Below are 20,710 nucleotides of genomic sequence, written 5' to 3'. Positions count from 1 at the left end.
ATAGGTTGGGATTCAGTTGGTTATTTCAATGTTATTAAACATATTTAGCCTGCATTCAATAAAGTGGACTACCAGCAAGATTTTAACCTGGCTGAATCTGGTTCACCCATATATGAAGTACAGGGACCCATTTCATAAAACTTAATATTGATAACTAACATGTTACAATACTGTTGTAAGCTACTGAAATTGTGGCATTTGATTGGCCAAGAGCAAATTTGTGATAGAATGTTAGCATTTGTTATTCATAACAAGTTTCTATGAAATGGGGCCCAGATTGTTAACCTATCTTGTACAAATTACTGTAATTCTGTAACAAAATGAAGGGAAAAAAATACATGTCTATTCGGTTACAGAATTATGGTCGTGTAATAAATAAATCAACGCATTCCTGATAAGTAAAATACATGAGGAAAAGATCAGTCTGTCTTAACATTCCATTGTAATTTATTTCATGTACAAGAACAAAAATTAAAACGTGTACAAAAAATAAGATGAACAAAATATGCCTGCTTTACAGAAACCTTCCAAGAAAGTGGTATTTTGAAAGGAAAAAGAGAATTAGTAATCAGTATAAAATTGGTACTCTACAGATGCAGGTAGATTCCACAAGTGAACATCACAACTCTTTAAAAAGGAGATATTTTCATGACATGTTATACATCAAATTTTGGCTTTTGTGTGATGGACTTCACATAAATATGCAGAATCATAAAACTGGTCTCAAGTGAGAAAGCCAAATTTCAAGTAAATATCTTTGTCTGAAAACAAGTATCTCTGATATAAGATTCACATACCACTTTTATTTTGAATGCTATCACAGGCAAGAAAAGCAGATGTAATACTTCTGCTTGTAAAATGTCAGTGAAATATTCACTGTAGCAAATGCATTTTCTACATAATACATAAACTTTTATCAAACTCAAGAGATATGCGTATCTGAAAAATCCATCATCAATTGCATATTTTCTTGCTTGTTAAAAAAGTGTGTTGCATGAATCTGGGAGGAATTCTACTCATAATTCAAGTTAACAGAAAAAACAGATTCATGGAAATGAATCAATTTACCCGATACCACCAAGAGAATGTGTTAAACTTTTTCTGCTTCAAATCATCATACAAATTAAGTAGATATCTGACTTACAAAGATTTCAACATTCTTCAAATCATTTATGATTAACTTGTACCTTGTTTAATGTTTAACAGTATTAGAAACCATCTATTACTGGACTGTCCCATTTTTATAGGGTCCACAAACAAAATTAATTTACACTTACTATTATGACATAGAAAAAAAAACATGAAAACAAGTAACTGGCGCAAAAAGTACTCTTTTGATGTTTATTGAAAAAATGTATTTTAAGACAATGAACAAAAGCATTCAATTTTGCTAATGATACTAGAGACCCATAACTTTGATGAAAATATAGTATGTCCATCTATATAAAGCTATTGTTTTGTTTTTATCGCAATATTAATTGCAACAATGGTTTGCCTCACAACGGGTATGTGAATTTACAATGTGTGTGTACTAACAATTAGACAATACCTTTGTATGAATGTACGCAGACTTGTGTTTTCAGCAAGGCTACAACGTCCAGCATTGCAAATCTATATTGGGAGCATGGAAGGTTTCATTTCATAATACAAAAGGAAATCCTATTTCTTTTTAACATTACGGAGAGATAGTTGGCAGGAGAGAGGTAAATTGGGGTTTTAACTGAGCAGGCACATGACATAACATAAAAGATGATGTATCATGTTACAAATTGGTGATTTCTGTTACACAGAAATGTGTGTTTGACTTTAACATTTTACAATATAAATACACTGTACAAGAGTGCTGGCCCTGTTATACTATCATCTCCAACTCCTTGGCGTAGTCTATGGCCTGCAGTGCTAATTCATAAGATGGGATCGCGTCATCAGTCTTCTTCTCCTCCTGGAATTGAAAGCAGTTGTCACTTCCAAGCTCCCAGCCCCTCTGCAAGATGCAACAGAATATGGAGAGAGGGAGAGAGAAAAGGAGAGAGAGAAAGAGAGAGAGAGAGAGAGAGAGAGAGAGATGATATGTTGATCAGATATAGGACATTGAGGACAGAGACAGGGACAGGCAAGTGGCAAGATTTGAGCAGAGGATAAAGTAAAGAGACAGCAAGAAAAAGGGGAGAGAGAATGAAACAAATGTTATAGAACTTAAGTCATTTCAACACGCCTGGAATTATGAGAGTGAAATTTGTATGGGAATATTGACTTGACACAAAGGAATTTAAAACCTACAAAATATCAAAACTTGACAAAAAGCTTTTAAGAACATTTAATACAAAACTCAACTTTCATGGTTTAATTAAGAATATTTTCTTCAAAATTATTCAAGCTATACTGTAAACAAAAAAGAAGAAACATATTTCAAGTCAACTGACAATATCAACACTAAGTCCCAAATGACTTGCATTCTTAATTAGAATTCCAAACTGGAGATGTAAAAGACTATGAAAGAGTGTAGCATACATAGAACATTTCAAATGAGATCTCACCTCTTTTGCAAATGCTTTGACCTCAGGTAATGATGATAGGAAGAGAAGTCTAGCTCCTTCTTGGAATGAGATCTTGGTGTAAGCCTTCTCAACACACGCTGCTATCTCCTTTCTGATCGTCTCCAGTAGGATGTCCATGAAGACTCTATAGCTGTCTGCAGGCACATTGCCCTTGGCCAGGAATACCTGCATGAGGATGAAATGTTGGAACATGATGACGTTGGGGAAACTTGATAGGTTTCTCAGTTGAGATGCTTGAATTTGAGGAATTCTGAATTAGGACTCTTAAAGGTAAATACTGGTAGTGGTAAGGTTGCGGTTCAAGGGTTTGGGGTGCAAAATATCCATTCAATGTCGTTTAAATATTGCCTACAGAGGTTTAGATGGCAATCCTTAAGAAAAAAGCAGAAATATATGCCGAAATGTTCAATGTTGAAGTGCATTTCCGATATCTATCCAGGCCGGATTGATATGATAATTTACCAAATACATCAATTAGTAAGTGGTTTCCCGGCAAAATTTGTATCATCACATATAAGTCAAAACATATTCTTTCACATGATTGGTCATAAGAGCTTCCATTTCATTTTTTTGAGAGGGGGGCGTTTCCAAAACTGGTCTATACCTTTAAGTTTGAGGCTTCCCAATAAAGACTTAAGAGTTTAGGGTATTCTCAACTGAGATGCTTCAGTTTGGTGTGTGTTCATGAAACTATTGGATTTTCATCAAAATCAAAAAGCTCCCCAGGGAGTGGAAAATGTGCACACATTGTGTGAAGGTAAGCCTGAATCCGATGACAGGGGTAATAATATATCTGTAAAGTGCTTAGGCACATCGTTGGATCGGTGTATAGAGCGCTATATACAAAAACGGATTATTATTATTATCAACTGATTTTGCAAAAATGAAGTTGAAATGCTTAATACACAGGTGCTGGCAGAGGCTATGTTTACAATGTAATAAACTTTATTTTGTCCAAACAAAGCTAACAAAAAATAAATGATGGCTTCTCCCATTATCATGACTTACTGGTGATATCTTGATTTAAACCGATTAAGAACAAAAGCCGAAATACAACTTTTGCCCAATCATCACTGTTAAGGCTGCTCATGTAGCAACTCTCAAAGCATAGGTTTGGGTGGGAGAAGAATACAAACTATATGTTTACCTTGTTATAGCTGCCTTCCATGAGGTACTGTTCTATTGATACGGGATGTTTGATGTAGATATTACTCTGAAGATCCTTAGCAGGCAACAACTCAAGCTCCTATAGGAAAAAATAAATGACATAAAGAATTACAACCATACATGTCAATATCTGCTTGGCTATAAAAATTAAGACTTTAGAACAAAAAATTAATTTTCATCTTGATACAAAGTAGAACATTTCCAACAATAACAATAGTGTACCATTATACAATAATAAAAACACAGAAGATAATGTACAATAAAATGTAATTGTATTCATAACATGAACGATTATGATCTTTAAAATTAAAAAATGTGAAATAGATGCTCACAGTGTGAAACTCAGCCAGTCTGTTCTGAGACAATAATCTCAGGAGATTTAGTCCAAGTAGTTCATATCTGTATGGTGAAACTGGCATGCTTTCCCTACAGAAAAAGAACATGTCACATCATTATTATTAGAACATGAGAAAATGAAATAAGAAGTTGCAATATTGAAACAGCTTTATAAGCAGCAGCAGCACTATAGAGAAGAAAAATCAAGAGCCAAAAGAGGAGACATTCTGTTAGTGAACCTGAACTCCTTTTAAGTTACATAGGATATTTGGTTTAAAGGTCTCATCACTTATGTCAGCTGCTGTAACTGTTTTTCAATGTACAATAAAAAGGAGAAAATGAAAAAAACAGTAAGAACAATCTCCAAAGAAATATGAGAAAAATTGAGAACAAAACATGATTTCCTCACAATCCAAACATAATAGGACTTAAAATAATCATAAAATTAACAAATGTATTGTGATATTTCACTTTTGCTGTCAAATTATACCTTCATATATATATATATATATATATATATATATATATATACATATTCTGGTTCTTTAACCAAATTTCTAGTCGCTTCTTTTAACTCACCTGAAGTCAAAATAGTACGGCTTTAGTTGTGCTATGTATCTCTCAAATGATTGGACATCTCTCTTGCTCACACTCCATTTAACACCAATCTCTAGAACCTCTCCTATCATAGCAAAGAGAGAAGAGGAAGTAATAATTAGAAATAAAAACAATTAGGGAGCAAACTGTTAAGACAGTTGAACTATTTCTCCTATTTTCTAAACTACAGCTCTTCTTAAATTTCTTTTTTCCATCAAATCTCATCAAAGCTAGCATTCGAGAAGCCTTATTCAGGCAACTGGCAAGTTTAAAATTTAACTGGACTGGGGTAGTCATTAAGATCTTACATACAGATGAAAACCACATATAATACAAGAGAAATTCTTGAATCTTTCCCATGTTCCTTAATCTTCATATTACAGTTGACTTAAACTTTCTAAATACAATAAAGAGTTACAACATTTAGTGCACCTGCACGGGAGACATACTTTAAGCACTTCTCAGCTTTAGGACCTCTCGCTGTAAACTTCCAATAGGATGTAGAGATTTAATGGGAGATCTTTCAACTTACTTGCTATTAATAATTCTTTCTGGCTTGGTTGACTGCTGCTTGTTGGAAGAAATGAGAGTTTCAGAAGTGCAATCTGTAGTTTAAATGAGACGAAAAATGGAACAAAAAGATAACACCACTTTGCTTTATATCTTGTCAATATCAATATTGCCAAGACAAATGTCTTGCTAGCAGTCCGCTTTCAGCCCGCTGCGGCACTTGAATTAATGCCATTCCTATTTTGTACTCTCGATGATATGGTAGTGCTGTCATATCTGGCTAGCTGGATCAGTAATTTCAGTCATTCATAGATTTGCACAATATAAATATTTTGGGTTTTTTTCTTCATTTTTCATGTTGGTAACTGGTAAGTAATATATTTAGTATGATGAGGGTTGGGTGTCCGGACAATTTCCAATCATAAAGACTTCTATTTTTGCCTTTGAATTCAACAGAAAATATTCATCAAATTGAATGATGATCATTCACATACCCTCTTAATAATAAACAAGAGAGAGAGAGAGAGAGAGAGAGAGAGAGAAAAAAAATGTTATTTGGGTTTCAAACCAATTCATAAAAAGACAAAAAATAGCCTGGAAATAGAATAGTTAATGCACTAATTAGTTACTATCAATACCTCCACTTCTCGGCCGCCGTACTTACACACGGTTAGAAAAAGGGTTGCATTGTTGTGAAAAAAACACCTAAAATTTCAACCAGATGAGCTTCAATGTTGACTTTGGACCAATGGACTAGTCATTTTGCATCAAGTCTTTTCAAGAAGCTATATTTCATTATTTCATCATTTATAGCATACCTGTAAATGATCATCGGATCGGCCCCCGATACCGATCCGATCAGGGGTGATCGGAAAATAATTTCTGATCGCCGATCAATTGAAATGATCGGAAAAAAATTGGCAAAAAAAAAATACCTACATTATAATCCAAGATGGCGGACCGCATATTTTGCCTCTGCTCTTAGACCAATATTACTAATTTCAAAGTCATGAAAAGGCACCAAATATCAACAAACATGGTCTACAACAATTCCAAATGACAAAATAATTCCAGCCATTAATTTTTTTTGAGCATTTGATAGCCCAAAACTTGAAAATTTTCGTCATTTAAAAAAAAAAAAAAAAAAAAAAAATCGGCCGATTTTTGTTGTTGATCTTCCGATCCGATACCGATCATAGGTGTGAGGGTGTCGCTCCGATCTTTCGATCTGATCAGAGCCCCAACTTACAGGGTTACTTGTAATGGTGCTTTACAGCAATTAAAAAGATATGACGGGTTCGGAGCAGTGACAACTCATTGTCGCGGAAGTTGTCGCTCATCTTGGCAAAGACGGCTTCATGAAACACTTAGCTGACAATTTGCGTGACAGTGGCGAGATGTCGTTGATCTTGTAGTTATGACGGTTTCGAGAAACAGCCCCCAGGAGTCACAATATATAAAGTGGCTGAAAAGGAGAGAGAGACCGCTCCAGCAAAGCATAGACTCAATGCTAATCAGTATGGGCGCTGATCCGAGAATAAGGAACGTCTTCGTAAACACGGACTGATGCGTCCTCAAAAAAAAGGATCATCTGCATTTTTGCAGACGTTTCATATTTTTGATCGGCGCGCTGGCGATGTGAAAATCGGATTTCGCGATGATTTTCCTGATGCATTTAACATTGACTTTGTACAGAGACTTTCACATTATGAGCGATAAATCCTCGGGAAGACGGACAACCCATAAAAGTAGACGGTGACCTAAGGTTATTTTCTCACGGGGAATCCATTTTTTGCACCGAAACCCGCAGAGCGCTGATGAAAAAAAACGTCTGCAAAAATGCAAACAATCCTTATTATTTAGGACGCATCCTCTTCGCGTTTATGAGGATATCCTCGTTTATGAGGACGATCCTCATTCTCAGACCAAGTATACAGTATACTAATGCACACAATGAATACGAAGTGGCTAATCGGCAAGTTTGACAGTAAACTCACGATTTGAATTTTCAAAATATTCTTTCTAACATCGCCATCGGTAAGTTGGAAAGATACTGCTAATGCTATCTAGGTGTCATCAATTGTCACTAAACTAAAGTACCGATTTTTAGTGAACTCCGTTATTTGTTGTTGTTCGTTTGGTATTATAATGGCTATTAGTCAAATTTGACTATTGTTGCCAATTTCATCGCATCTCTTTCTTTTAATGTCTTGGTAAAATTATTATTTCTTTCTTTCTTAAGTTTTGTACGGTGGTGCTTGAAATGTTGAGAAACAATAGAACAGTTTTTTAATACACAGCCAGGATAGTAATGCAGCTATTAGACAGCAATAACCATCTGATTTGGGTCATTTCTTTAATAAAACTGACATTTGTTGTCATTCCCCAATACAGATGGCAACCCAGAGATCTCGTACCGTGGGGGTAAATTAGAGCCACAGCGTAACAGCTTTTCGTTACCGACATTTCTCCCCCGATTTTCTTTATTTAGATCTAATTTCCTGATTTCTAAATCAGATGTAAATTAGGTCGATATGTCATTTGTCCTAATTACAGTTATCAAAATTTGATAACTTAATATTAAATAAATAATTTACGGACTTACTTATATGAATTATCCAATTTGTACCTCAGAACCGCGAAGCAGTACGTTCATGCATTCGAAATATTACCCGGCGGCCGATATATTTCCGGGTCCACCTACCAAAACATAGCCAATGGCCAATCAGAGCACTCGTTTCGTGGGAGTTCGTTGGTCAAGCCGGGCCGACTCGTATGTAGCTACGGTAGCTATTGGACGTTCGAAAAGAAAAAATTAATATTCATCAACTAAAACCAAGACGGATAATGTTGACGACGAGACTTTCTCGGATTAATCATTAATTTAGGATCTAAATGAGCAAGCTATCGTAAGTCAAATAAGCTATTTATATGTTATTTTTAATTAGACTCTAGACTCTAGAGGTCTAATTATTGTCATATTGCAGCATGTGTGAGGATGTAAAGAGTGAAAATCTCGTAGCATATCTCATTCATCGCGGTCCTGCCGAACCGAACCATTGGTTCCGTACAGTCCCGATAGGACAATCTTCAGTCTCTATAATCGGAGGTCTAGTGGAGCCAGACGTAGTCTCAGTGGAACAACCGAAGATTAGAGAGACTGAAGTTTTCGGTCTATGCAGCTATGTGTGAGAGAGACAGACAAAATGAAAATGAACAACAATTGAAATGAATTGAAATTACAATTATTAATATTTAGAAATTCACTAGCGTGCAGAGGTTGAATAGTAATAAACTGTTACTCTGTGCAAAGAAAAATGTACAGGAGGTGCTAACGAACAATGAAATCATGAATGAATGAAAATATTTGACAACTGGGTATTTTCCAACCTGTATCCTTACGAACGGGACTATACAATCCGTCAATGAGTCAGCTCTTCCAAGCCACAAATACTGTCTAATATCTCTCGAACTAATAAAGAACGATACAAAAAAATCAAAGAATCATAGAGTCTAACCTTCAACTTTCCCAATATTTCACCGCATTTGTTTAGATCGGGCGTTTTCTTCTTCCATTCCTTGTTTAATTCTTGATACATCGTCACTGTTGCTTTCAAAGACGCCATTTTCACGTTTCTTTCTTTCGTTATGGTCTGCTGCCATCTGCGGTTGCAAATTCTACTAGCGACCCACAGCTGCTGACAGAGTTTACAGAGCTAGCAGCAGAATTTAGCCCTTTTCGACGATCGACGGCTTACTAAAATCCGACGTCCCGTCCGCAAACAGCATTAAACGTGGCGGATCAGCTCCTTATATGATACAATAATGGGGTCATTAAGTGCTCAAAATTGTGACATTTTGGACAGTTTAGGCGATCTTGGGTAAGTTTCTGTCTACTCAGAAGTTTAGAAAATACAAGCCAAGGTAAAACTGAGCCAAGCATTCATAATCTTAATCATGAGAAAAGGCCGGTGAATTAATTGACAGGAGAAGGAGGAGAAGATGGAACTGGAGAGGGAAATAGGAAGAAATCAGGCGCGTAGCCAGGGCTGCCCCCCCCCAAAAAAAAACGGTGCCCAAAAATTAGGGGTGTGCCGCTCGAGCCTCGAACCCATTGGGGGGGATTTTCCTCGAGCCCATTTTTCACAATTTTTGGATGTTTGCTATTTAACACTAAAAAATATTTGGAAATTTTGAAAAAATGGACCTATGCTTAGGGCTATTTTTGTTGAAAATGGGACCCATGTTTAGGGATTTTTGTGCCCCATTATTAGAGCGGCACATCCCGTATGACTAGACTATGTGAGTACCCCCCCCCCCCTCCCCCCCCCCCCAGGAAATATAGGATTTACCATGACCACATTAGATACCGGTAAGGAGTTCGAGTTTGTATATACCCTAGAAACCTCGTACGTTAGATGAGTGGCAGTGACTACAATTTTAGAGAATACCCAAACAATTACTTTTTATTGTCACATTCCATAGGTATGAAGGACTACTTTTAGATGAGAGCCTGTTCCTGGCTTCTGTAGAAGCAGGTCCAAGTTCACCAGACTTCACTGGGGTAGTAGCATGGATGTCTTCTCAGCTATGCAGTATTTGTGATCTAGAAGCTTCTGTATCACCAACTTCCTGTAAGTCATCTAGTCTTGGGATAGGCTATCACTCGAGGCATTCCATTATCCTTTGCCTCTTTCTTCTCTATACTCCTTTCTTCTCCCCTTTCCTCCCCATCCTCTCTTCCCCATCCCCTCCTCCCCTCCTCCTTCTCCCCATCCCCTTCTCCCCATCCCCTTCTCCCCATCCCCTTCTCCCTGTCCAGTCCCCCTCCTCCCTCTCCCTCTCCTCCTTCTCATCCTTCTCATCCTCATCCTCATCATCATCACCCGCCTCCTCTTACCCCTTCATCTTTTGTATTAACTTGTAAGAGGGATAATTCTATTTGCTGTACTGGAAAATGTATTGCATTGTTGGCCATAAACTGCTGTTTTGTTGTCCATTCATGGTTTATAGTAGGGTGTCTGAACGATTTTTCAATTTTCAATTTGGGATCGTTTTTCACCATTTTTGTTTGATATTTGAATAAAAGATGTTATCAGAATAATACATTTCAAATTTCAAGTCTCACCGATGTTTCTATCTAAAGTTACAGCCCCTCCAAAACGCTGGTATATTCATATCATTTTGGTCAAAATCGACGAAAAAGACGTCTACGCAGAGTGATGTTGTTTTGCTAAATTTAGCCAAACGGCTGTATCGCGCGATATGCAAGCGTATGCATATCGTACGCATGCTGCTAAGCCAATCCGCGACTTGCAGCTTGAGCTACGCTGTCTCCGCGACATGTGCCATTGACTAGTATGGTTGGCGTTCGTCGCACAATAAACCCGGAAGTGAATGCACGTTATAGTCAATGGCAATATCGCTGAGATATTGCCATTGACTATAACGTGCATTCACTTCCGGGTTCTATGCCGCGAATGGCCACCCATACTTGAATTTGGGGTTTCGTTCGTGCGCGGAGATGTTACGCGATGTAACCATGGTTTGGACTGAGCGGAGCGCACGCCCCCTAATTAGCTGATCCACCAAATAGCGAGAAGGGTATTTTTAAACTGTTATCAGTTGTGATCCCTGGGGGCTAGCGAAAATATAAGCACATAGAATTGTTCCTTAGGACTGGGACTACTTATCGATCGGGGCGTCATATCTCAAAAGTGACAAACCTCAGAGTTAGCCAGGACACAATGTTTCAATTGCTGTTTTGACCAAGATATTTTTAGAATTTCGGGGGCTACGCCCCTTTAGAAATATTGGAATTTACCTGCTCTTTCATATGACACCTCATTTATTGATTATCACCTTCAGGATCACAACAGATAAAGGTTTGAATCTCGAATTGAAAAAAAAAAATTGACTTTTTTTGCATGGTCGCGCAATGCACGTAGACTGCATAGGGATGCGTGTAATCTCTATGGGAAGAATTTTAGCACACAACATCGGGTGCGCGATCAGACACCCTATTTATAGTTGCTATACAGATGAAATATTCAAAAAGCTTATTCTGTGTTTTATGATACAAACATATGTTGAAACAAACTATTTAAAAAGAAGTTTAATACACTTCTAAAAATGCATATCCCCTCAGTTAAAGTTAGCTCAGATGTCTTTCCATGTATGTGCTCAATTACCCAGAGCAATAGAGAGAGAAGGGGGGGGGGGGGGGTGAGGAGAGAGAGGAAAGAGGGGGAGATGATCAGGTGGACAAATCTCTTATATTGTATTCCATCTTTGATAATTGATATGTAGGTGCTGAAGATGCGGACTCCTTTGAACTGGAGCTCAGTGGGCTCCTGAAGGAGCTCTACTGCCCATACAAGGTCCTTACACAAGGAGAAATGATCAACAGACTGGGCAACAAGATTAACAGATTACTACTCTTAGGTGAGGAAAACTATTAGTCATTTGTATGCGTCATTCTTACATACAAGTGTGCTGTATCATATTATTTTAATATGAAATAGTAAAAAGATTAGTGTTTTTAACTAGCTCATTTTTTCAGATGATTTGAGACAAAAACTCTGGCAATATAATTATTTTTGGTCAATGTAGTCTCATTAGATGGTTTGTTAAAGGCCCACTGCACTACTCATAGCTACCTGCGCCCTCTATATAACAAACAATGCGTAATCGGTGACCCTCGGTCCCCCATTAAGTTAATTGAGAGCTGATTTGATGAGAAAATCACCTGTCCAGTGACCTTGCAGGTGATCCAATCCTCCTGTACACTAGTACAGATGGGCTTTAAAGGTAGTATTATAAGCTGTTCACAAACCATATTAGGGGTATAAGCCAAGAAAGGTGCAAAATAGTATGCAAAGTAATTCTACCTTTGATTTTACTTAGGCAAGCTTCTATATATTAAGAGAAAACATATAGCAGTGCCTATGTAATGATACTATTCCTGCAGATACTTATACCAGAATACTAGAACACTGTCCTCCGGGCTCCAGCATTGACTAGGGTTACATGAATACATCAGAAACTGGGAAAGAAAACTATTTCAGCCATTTTTTGTTCTGTGTGATTTCTTTTCTTCTCCAGATTTCCTTATAACGGAGCTACAGTCGGCTAAAATGATTCAAGTTAGACAACCAACTAAACCTTCCAGTACTGCACCGGCTGAAGATGTAAGCTAATCATAGTTGATCTTTATATTGTTTATGTTTTGGAATTTGGAAATCAGGAGTTGAACTTACAAAATTTGGAGTCTTTGAAATCTTAAGTATTTTTCTGAAGTCAGAAGTTTTCATACTTTTTAGACTTTCAGGAAGCACTGACCAACACTTAATTTTTTTAATTCGCAAAAGTTCTTGCTGTGAAGATCATTGTTTACAATTTGTGAAAGTTGAATGTCATGAAAGTTTGAATTTATTCAACTGGATAAAAAATTCATTTTTAAAATCAAGAATAACCAGTCGAGTATTGATCAGTATCAAGCAAGAATAATCAGCGGCAACATACAGAGAACCACCCTGCTGATGACCAACTTCAGAATGTTCAGAATGTTTTTGTTCTTCTTCTTCTTCTCCAATTGGCAGGCACACTGGAAGGCCAGCAGCAGGAGCCTAAAGAATCTCTGCATGCTCCTCAAACTACCTAAGCCTCCACCCAATGTAACCGAGATCACGCTCTTCACAAAACTGGAGGTTACACTTAAGTCTGTCATCGCCAGCTCCAAGCATGCTGTGGGAAAGCCCCTCTTCAAGTGGAATCTAACGTCAGGGCAGTGGGTGAGTGAGTTCTTCAAATTCTTTGCCTTCTTGTTGGCGGTCTTTTAACTTCCATAGGTGTGTCAATTTTCTATCTAAGATCTTCTTAAAGGTATTACAAAGTTTTGGTATGGGGTCATGAATTTGGTTCAATTTAACATATTGGAAGCATATGCGTTCCTACAATATTCATTGATCGTTGTCGCGGTTGAAATCGAGTCTAAAGTTATGAAATTGTAAATAATTAACTCTTTATCTTGTATAGCTCCCTCACAAGGTCAAGATCTTCATTTAGCTATGAAACAATGTTTCTTGACCAAAATCGACCGATTAGCTATTCCCGTTCGGAAATTGTGTATCACAACTACATATTCTGAGATTTTCATGGTCGCAGCTACCATTGTACGGCCATAGGCGCTATTTGAAATTTATCAAAATTTACCGGGAGTACCGGTAAATTTTTATATTCAATTTTTCTCGAAAATAGAAGTATTTTAGGGGCTAATTTTGTTGGTGCTTATAATCAATACATCCACAGGGGCATCCAAATCTATAAAAATTGTAAAGATTCACTATACACCCAATTTTCAAAATTTCCCAAAAATATGTATTACCTTTACCTGTCTTAAACAATTTTGATTTTGTTTTTGATTTGGGGGATTCTCACAAGCTGGATGGTGTCTCAACATGATAAATGTGAACCTTTATTTATTTCTGATGAGCCTTGCTCAGAGTGATTTGCTCCTCAAACGTTTTCATTCAGTTCTCTGGAACTCCACAACTCTTCTAATCCTAGCTAATCTTCTAAACATTAAAGTTTTAATCAAATAGTTAATGTCATGTTGATTTATTCCTTCAAACCTTTGAGCAGCTATTCTGAGGTGATTCAAGATGCCACCTGAGTTGTGACGAATGTGATACCTCAAATCTTGTTCAAAAAGCCCAGTTAGTGTGTTGCTTTCATAGGCAGGTTTAAAGCCCCAAATCTTGAATATGAAGACAGAGGCATTACTGATCACTTTCTTATTGGTGTCTGATACATATACTTGTCTTTGCAGCTTCTTGTTTGTCTGTGATTAATTCAATAGTGAATAGAGTAATGATAAAATAGAATTTGACAACACTGCCACTTTGTATTTCTTAAAAAAAGTCATTTCATTCATTCAAAACATTACTCTCAAATTCTAATTGGACATTCTTTTGCACCATCATACTTCAGCATGTTTAGTATCTAATGCTACACAAGTGCTCTATCATTAAAGGGGCACGTTCCCGCCAGTGTAGTTATCGGAACATGCCATCTGAGTAAGAGCTGTTGGTGTCAAGAGGCAGCTATAGCACCGTCCGCCAGCGCGTACGTAATTTTGAACGCCCTCTTTAACAGTTTGTCTGTGGCAACTGTTCATAATTGTGAGAATAGTAGCATAGTATTGTGTTAGATATATTAATTTTCCATCTTGATTTGTATGTATTCCTTTTATTTTATTTTGTAAATTGTATATTTTTAGCTCTTGGGCTGCATGTTCGATGTTTTTTTAATCATAATAAACTGATTCAAGATTGTGCACAGCACACTGCAGATTTTGTTGACAGTTGATATGAGGCAAAGATAGCTAGCTACCTGTATGGTATCTGAATTTGTCTTGATGATGTAACACATTTATCCTTTTGATCTTACTTTTGGCAGGGAACGTTGGACACCATCAACGAGCAGATGCGAAGAGAATACAGCATCAGACGTCAGATGTTGTTGAAGCGGCTTGATGTGACTGTCCAGTCCTTTACATGGTCAGACAGAGCTAAGGTATGGTCAAGCTTTGATATGCAAGGGCCTTTTGTGGGATTACACCTTGGTTTTGACTCTTAACATGGTAACTATCTGACAGAGATGGAACATTGCAGTTGTATACAATCCAGCTTTGATAGCTAGTAAAGTCAGAAAAATATTTTGTAGTGAGAGCTTTGATATATGCGACTAATTGTAAGAAATGTATATTTAATTTGAAATAAACGATTGTATATTCCTATTAAGAATTAATGTTGAAACTTATTTATTTCTCTCATCTTTCATCAGTTTATAAAGATAGCTGTGTATCACAGAAAATTGTTTTCATACAGCTACTAGTTTTGGGTGCATTCCTTGTATTCATTATTATTGTTTAGTAGGCTGTGCAATTCTCTCTGGAAATGAAATAGAATAAGAAAAGAAATTGTAAATGTTTAGAACCAGATTTATGTAACTCTTCACCCAAACAGCAGGACAGTAGCCGCGAACAAACTCACCAGTTGCCTCAATGAAATCAAAACCTGGTCTTTTGAAAACTGTCTCTGCCTTAATGATTCAAAATCTGAAATGATTCATATTACTTCTAAATTTCGGAACTCAGACCCCTTTCCTGATCTTGTTATGAGTGATGGCTCTCTCAGTTGTTGTGCTTCTGTGCGTGACCTTGGTTTAAATATTGACAGCAATCTTACTTTCAAACAACACATTAGTAATATTTGTAAGTCTGCTTCCTTTGGTATATATAAGATCAGTAGAATCAGGAGGCTACTTGACCGACCCACAACTTCAAAATTAGTCCATGCTTTTGTCTCGACCCATATCGATTACTGTAATTCTTCTCTTTCTGGCCTCCCTCAGTCACATCTAGTCCCACTTCAAAGGGTACAGAATAGCGCTGCTCGGCTTGTGACTCTCTCGCGTAAATCAGAGCACATAACTCCAATATTGAACTCACTACATTGGCTTAAAATTCACCACCGCATATCCTTCAAAATTCTTCTCCTGTGCTACAAAGCTATCAATGGCTTAGCCCCCTCTTACCTTTCCGATCTCATATCCTTACGTTCCCGTACGTCGTCACGAACACTTCGTTCATCTTCCACATTACTGTTAACACCTGGACCCCGCACTAACACCCGGTATGGTGACCGCGCCTTTTCAGTTATTGCCCCCGCTCTCTGGAACAAACTGCCCGCCTTTATTCACTGCGCCCCCTCTGTATCTCAATTCAAATCTCTACTCAAAACCTATCTTTTCAAATTGTAAATTGCAGTTGTGCGTCGGTCAATGGAGGTGCGCACCATATTTGTCTTTATTTAGTTGATTGCCACTGTTTTTCTTACCTTATCTATGTTACTTTTGTATTTTTGCTTTTTCTTCTAATTTAATTCTACGGGTTATAGTCTTCTCTTAATCAGAACACTGTGCGCTTAGAAACATCAGTATTAAGCGCCTAATAAATGTTATGTATTATTATTATTATTAATCATTAAACTTTTGAAGAAACTAATGAAGAAAAAAATATATTATGTAGGTATTATGTTATGTTCAAATTATTAAAAATATTTTTGTAAAATCAAATAGTGATGTTATTTTTTTATTTTGTATGTTTGACAGAACAAAGAGAATGAATTTTCCCGTGTTTACAGAAGTAGAAGGAATGGGCTGACTTCAGAGAATACTGTGACCATTGCTAGCATGATGGCTGCCAGAGAAAGTAAGTGTCACAGCCTGTAACCTTCCAAAATAGTTCCAAACTAGTGCAACATTGAGATATGATTAGAACCATTTTGCCAAACAGCTAAATATTTTTTATCGTATCCGGACACCTACCCCCTGGATATCCAACCCCTGGATAACCACCCCCAGTCAACTACCCCCTAGGACAGCTACCCCCCCCCCCCCCGACAACTACCCCCTAAGACAACTACCCCCTGGACAACTACCCCCTGGACAACTACCTCCCCTTCCCCCTGGACAACTACCCCTTACGGCAACCATCCTCTGTCCCAGGGGGTAGTCATCCTAGGAGGTTGTTGCCCTAGGGGGTAGTTGTCCTTGGGGTAGTCATCCTAGGGGGTGGTTGTCCTAAGGGGTTGTTGACTGGGGGTGGTTATCCAGGGGGTAGGTGTCCTAGAACCATTTTTTAGACATCATGTAGTGGTAGTGTTTGTAATTTTTCAGACTTTAATTCTATTATCAGACTGCAGAATCGCAGTGCTCTTGGTCCTGAAGTGCTATGCAAGAAGAAAAAAAAAAACTTTCAATAGGCATCATATAATAGCCCCGGTTTTAATGAGTGCCATTGTGCGGCTTATTATGGAAGAATTTGTAGCATACATGTGATATCCATGTCTCAACCGTGACTATTGACTTTTATTTACAGAACAGTGTACAGTAAGGGATATGAAAACGGATCAATTCAGGGTATGCATATCAGTTCAAACTCATTCGATTTTTGTCTTCTTCAATTTTGAAAAATATACTTTGTGCAATCTGTGAACTAATTCCTCATCTCTTGTCCAATATATTCCATCGCCTCTACAGACCTTGCCAAGATGAAGAAGACCAGTAGTGGAGCAGCCAGAAAGAACACACAGTGCGATATTAATAAAGTCATGATGGGAACGGTAAGTTGGCCAACTGAAATACCGGATGTAACCTTACCTTCAAATTTATATTTTGCAGGCCTGCTAATTACCCAATTTAAATCGGTTTCCTGGTTTTTTCCCAATTTTTTTTTTTTTCCCAATTTTTTTTTTCCTCCTAATTTTACCCCTATTATACCCTTTTTTTCTAAATTTTCTTTTTGTCCCAAATTTTCTTAATCAAAAGGGGGGGGGGGGTGTAATGTTAGATGCCATATCCATTGTCATCACCTAGACTTAAAGTTTTTCCTAATGTTGAAAGAGAAACAATTTGGGTGTAAATAAACAGGCATTAAAAATAGACCCCCAAAACACATGATTCTGATGTATTGTGAAGCCTATCAAATGTATGACTTGATGTGATATTATTATAATTGATGATGAAAATACAAATCGTACCAGAATTGTTTTCCTATATCAACATTATTTTTATGCCTCCGCCACCGAAGGTGGTGCCGGAGGCATCATGTTTTCGGGTTGTCCGTCCGTACGTCCGTACGTCCGTCCCGTTTGACCGTTATCACAATATCTCAAGAACCATTTAAGATTTAAACTTAAGACTCGGGAATAGTATTTATCACCATAGGAAGACGATCTGATTAGATTTTGGAGTACGTAGGTCAAAGGTCACAGGTCACAGAGGTCAACTTATGAAATTCCTTGTATTGAGTTTGTTAGCGCGATATCTCAAGAACCATTTGAGATTTAAACTTCAAACTTAAGTATAGTATGTATCACCATAGGAAGACGATCTGATTAGATTTTGGAGCACGTATGTCAAAGGTCAAGGGTCACAGAGGTCAACTAATGAAATTCCATACATTGAGATTGTTATCATGATATCTCAAGAACCACTGGAGATTTAAACTTCAAACTTAGTGATAGTGTGTATCACTATAGGAAAACAATCTGATTACATTTTGGAGCACGTAGGTCAAAGGTCAAGGGTCATAGAGGTCAACTTATGAAATTCCATACATTGAGATTGTTATCATGATATCTCAAGAACCACTGGAGATGTAAAAACTTCAAACTTAAGGATAGTATGTATCACCATAGGAAGACGATCTGATTAGATTTTGGAGCACGTAGGTCAAAGGTCAAGGGTCACAGAGGTCAACTTATGAAATGCCATACATTGAGATTGCTATCATAATATCTCAAGAACCACTGGAGATTTAAACTTCAAACTTAATGATAGTGTGTATCACCATAGGAAGACAATCTGATTAGATTTTGGAGCACAAGGGTCACAGAGGTCAACTTATGAAATTCCATACATTGAGATCGTTATCGCGATATCTCAAGAACCACTGGAGAATTTTCACTTCAAACTTAATGATAGTATGTATCACCATATCATAATATCTCAAGAACCACTGGAGATTTAAACTTCAAACTTAATGATAGTGTGTATCACCATAGGAAGACAATCTGATTAGATTTTGGAGCACGTAGGTCAAAGGTCAAGGGTCACAGAGGTCAACTTATGAAATTCCATACATTGAGATTGTTATCATGATATCTCAAGAACCACTGGAGATCTAAACTCCAAACTTGTTTAAATTGCTCTATGGCGGAGGCATCATTTTCGACTGCGCGCAGTCAAAATTCCATCTAGTTTTTATATAAAACAGAACTGGGACATAAAAGATGACTCCCACTTTCACCCAAATCTTTCCATAACAAAGTTGATTTTCCCTGTATCATTTTGTTTTTTGTCTTTATGTTAATTAAATGACAATTCATGAATTAATTTCAAATAGCTTAATTTTCTGATTGTTCTTGGTCTTTTATCAGGTTCCTGATCGGGGAGGGAGACCCCAGGAAGCTATACCGCCCCAAAAGAAATGCCCTCATTCAAGAAAAGACAAGAAGGGGGTGGCAGAGGTGAGATTCGGCTTGTCATTCTAATGAAATTAATCAAAATTTATTTTTCATAATACCAATATATATTCAGTGGTTGTAAGCGAAATACTGATTCTGTATCACTGTATTAGAAATCAGTTGTCTAGATCTATAGGGCTTGTGTTAGAACAGCAATGATATATGGTTCAGAAGTATGGAATGTGAAGACAATAGGAGGTATCTTGAGGAGAACAGAAAGAGCCAGGATATAGAAGATGAGTGGTGTGAAAATGTCCGATCGAAAGAACAGAAGTGAGCTCATGGAAAGGTTGGGTCTGGAAGAAGCTGTGGTAGAAGTGGTAAAGAGAAGTGGATTGAGATGGAGGGGTCATGTGTTGAGAAAGTAAGATGATTAACTTGTGAAAAGAACATGGAATCTGGAAGTGGAAATTCAGCCCGTAGATTTCATGGAAAGATATGGTGAAGAAAGAAAGCAGTTAGGATTGTCAAAATGAGGAGGATGCTCAAGACAAGAAGAAGTGGAGGGAGTGGGTGTCATCATGGGGTGAGAGTCAGTAAACCCTTGTTAGAGAGAAAATGCTGATTTTAATAAATGATGATAATGATGATACTTCACACACAATCTTTGATAAGTGTTTGTTTCCATCACATTTTACCTGGCATGCCTCAGATTACTCACTTATGTTGTAATAAATTTGCCCTATCTTGATATAGTGGAAGTGGATTATTCTTCATTATTAATTTCAGACTAGATAGATAGCTGCAGGCTGTACCCTTTTATACAGAGAATGTTCTCAAACTATATATTCACAGTGCTTCTAATCTTGAAACAGACCCTTGAAAATACACTCGGGATTGAGCAACATGGTTTCATTTTCTGTTTTTTTTAAAATTCTACAGGAGGTAGAGGAGGAGGCAGGGGAGGAGGCGGCAGAGGAGGAGGGAGGGTGCAAAGTGGTAAGTTGTCAACTACAATTCAGAGCCTTTTGGCATCTATATTTAAGTTTTCATCAAGAATTTATCTAAGTTTCGCTCCAATGCAGACCCATTTCGATTGACTTTTCATGTGGCTCGTAGTAAGGCAGGAGATCGCACATTCACTGTTGCAGCAGCTATGGAGTGGAATAAACTTGCCTTCAGTATAAAAGCTGCTCCATCAGTGGATGTCTTTAAGAAACTCCTTAAAACCTATTTATTTCCTACTTGATTCGCTATTATTTTTGTTTGTTCAATGTTATGTTAAAATTTGTGGTTATATTGTTATATTGCATATTATTGTAAGCGCTGTGATATAGTGTACTATGAATAGCGTAGCTAAATGCCTAATAATATTATTAATAATAATAATAATCAAACGTAAGATCTGTGACTTGAGCTGAGATAAGAATACTCAGATTGAAGGTTGAGTTCTGGGAAGAGGTGAAAAATGATTTGTGAGCGCTATCATTGTTATTTTGCAAGTGTGGA

General features: G+C 37.3%; 2 protein-coding genes across 2 annotated transcripts; one reads left to right on the top strand and one right to left on the bottom strand.

Annotated features, from left to right (window-relative positions):
• Positions 1–425: 425 nt before the first annotated feature.
• Positions 426–8,832, bottom strand: LOC578485 (26S proteasome non-ATPase regulatory subunit 8). Its single transcript, XM_778649.5, has 7 exons — positions 8,687–8,832; positions 5,191–5,263; positions 4,641–4,743; positions 4,058–4,151; positions 3,706–3,804; positions 2,538–2,723; positions 426–1,984 (listed from the first exon to the last, which is right to left on the bottom strand). The coding sequence occupies exons 1-7, from the start codon at positions 8,792–8,794 to the stop codon at positions 1,853–1,855; spliced, it is 795 nt and encodes a 264-aa protein (XP_783742.2). The 5' UTR covers positions 8,795–8,832; the 3' UTR covers positions 426–1,852.
• Positions 8,833–8,920: 88 nt separating this feature from the next.
• On the top strand, positions 8,921–20,366 carry LOC578423 (protein FAM98A). The gene is made up of 10 exons (XM_030998605.1): positions 8,921–9,049; positions 9,654–9,802; positions 11,478–11,612; positions 12,273–12,358; positions 12,770–12,961; positions 14,628–14,744; positions 16,344–16,443; positions 17,274–17,356; positions 19,175–19,264; positions 20,144–20,366. Exons 1-10 carry the CDS (start codon positions 8,994–8,996, stop codon positions 20,267–20,269), a joined length of 1,134 nt encoding a protein of 377 aa, XP_030854465.1. The 5' UTR covers positions 8,921–8,993; the 3' UTR covers positions 20,270–20,366.
• Positions 20,367–20,710: the final 344 nt, after the last annotated feature.

This window comes from Strongylocentrotus purpuratus, unplaced genomic scaffold (assembly GCF_000002235.5).
Source record: "Strongylocentrotus purpuratus isolate Spur 01 unplaced genomic scaffold, Spur_5.0 spur5_scaffold_5, whole genome shotgun sequence".
Lineage (NCBI taxonomy): Eukaryota > Metazoa > Echinodermata > Echinoidea > Camarodonta > Strongylocentrotidae > Strongylocentrotus > Strongylocentrotus purpuratus.
Note: the sequence above shows the minus strand (reverse complement) of the source record. Positions and strands in the feature narration are given on the sequence as shown.

Coding starts and splice junctions, on each gene's coding strand:
- LOC578485 (XM_778649.5), bottom strand. CDS start 8,794: ATGGCGTCTTTGAAAGCAACAGTGACGATGTATCAAGAATTAAACAAG. Junction 3,805..4,057: donor GACTGGCTGAGTTTCACACT/GTGAGCATCTAT, acceptor TTTTTCCTATAG/GAGCTTGAGTTGTTGCCTGC. Junction 2,724..3,705: donor TGGAAGGCAGCTATAACAAG/GTAAACATATAG, acceptor ATCCTCATGCAG/GTATTCCTGGCCAAGGGCAA.
- LOC578423 (XM_030998605.1), top strand. CDS start 8,994: ATGGGGTCATTAAGTGCTCAAAATTGTGACATTTTGGACAGTTTAGGC. Junction 11,613..12,272: donor TAACAGATTACTACTCTTAG/GTGAGGAAAACT, acceptor TTTCTTCTCCAG/ATTTCCTTATAACGGAGCTA. Junction 17,357..19,174: donor ATAAAGTCATGATGGGAACG/GTAAGTTGGCCA, acceptor GTCTTTTATCAG/GTTCCTGATCGGGGAGGGAG.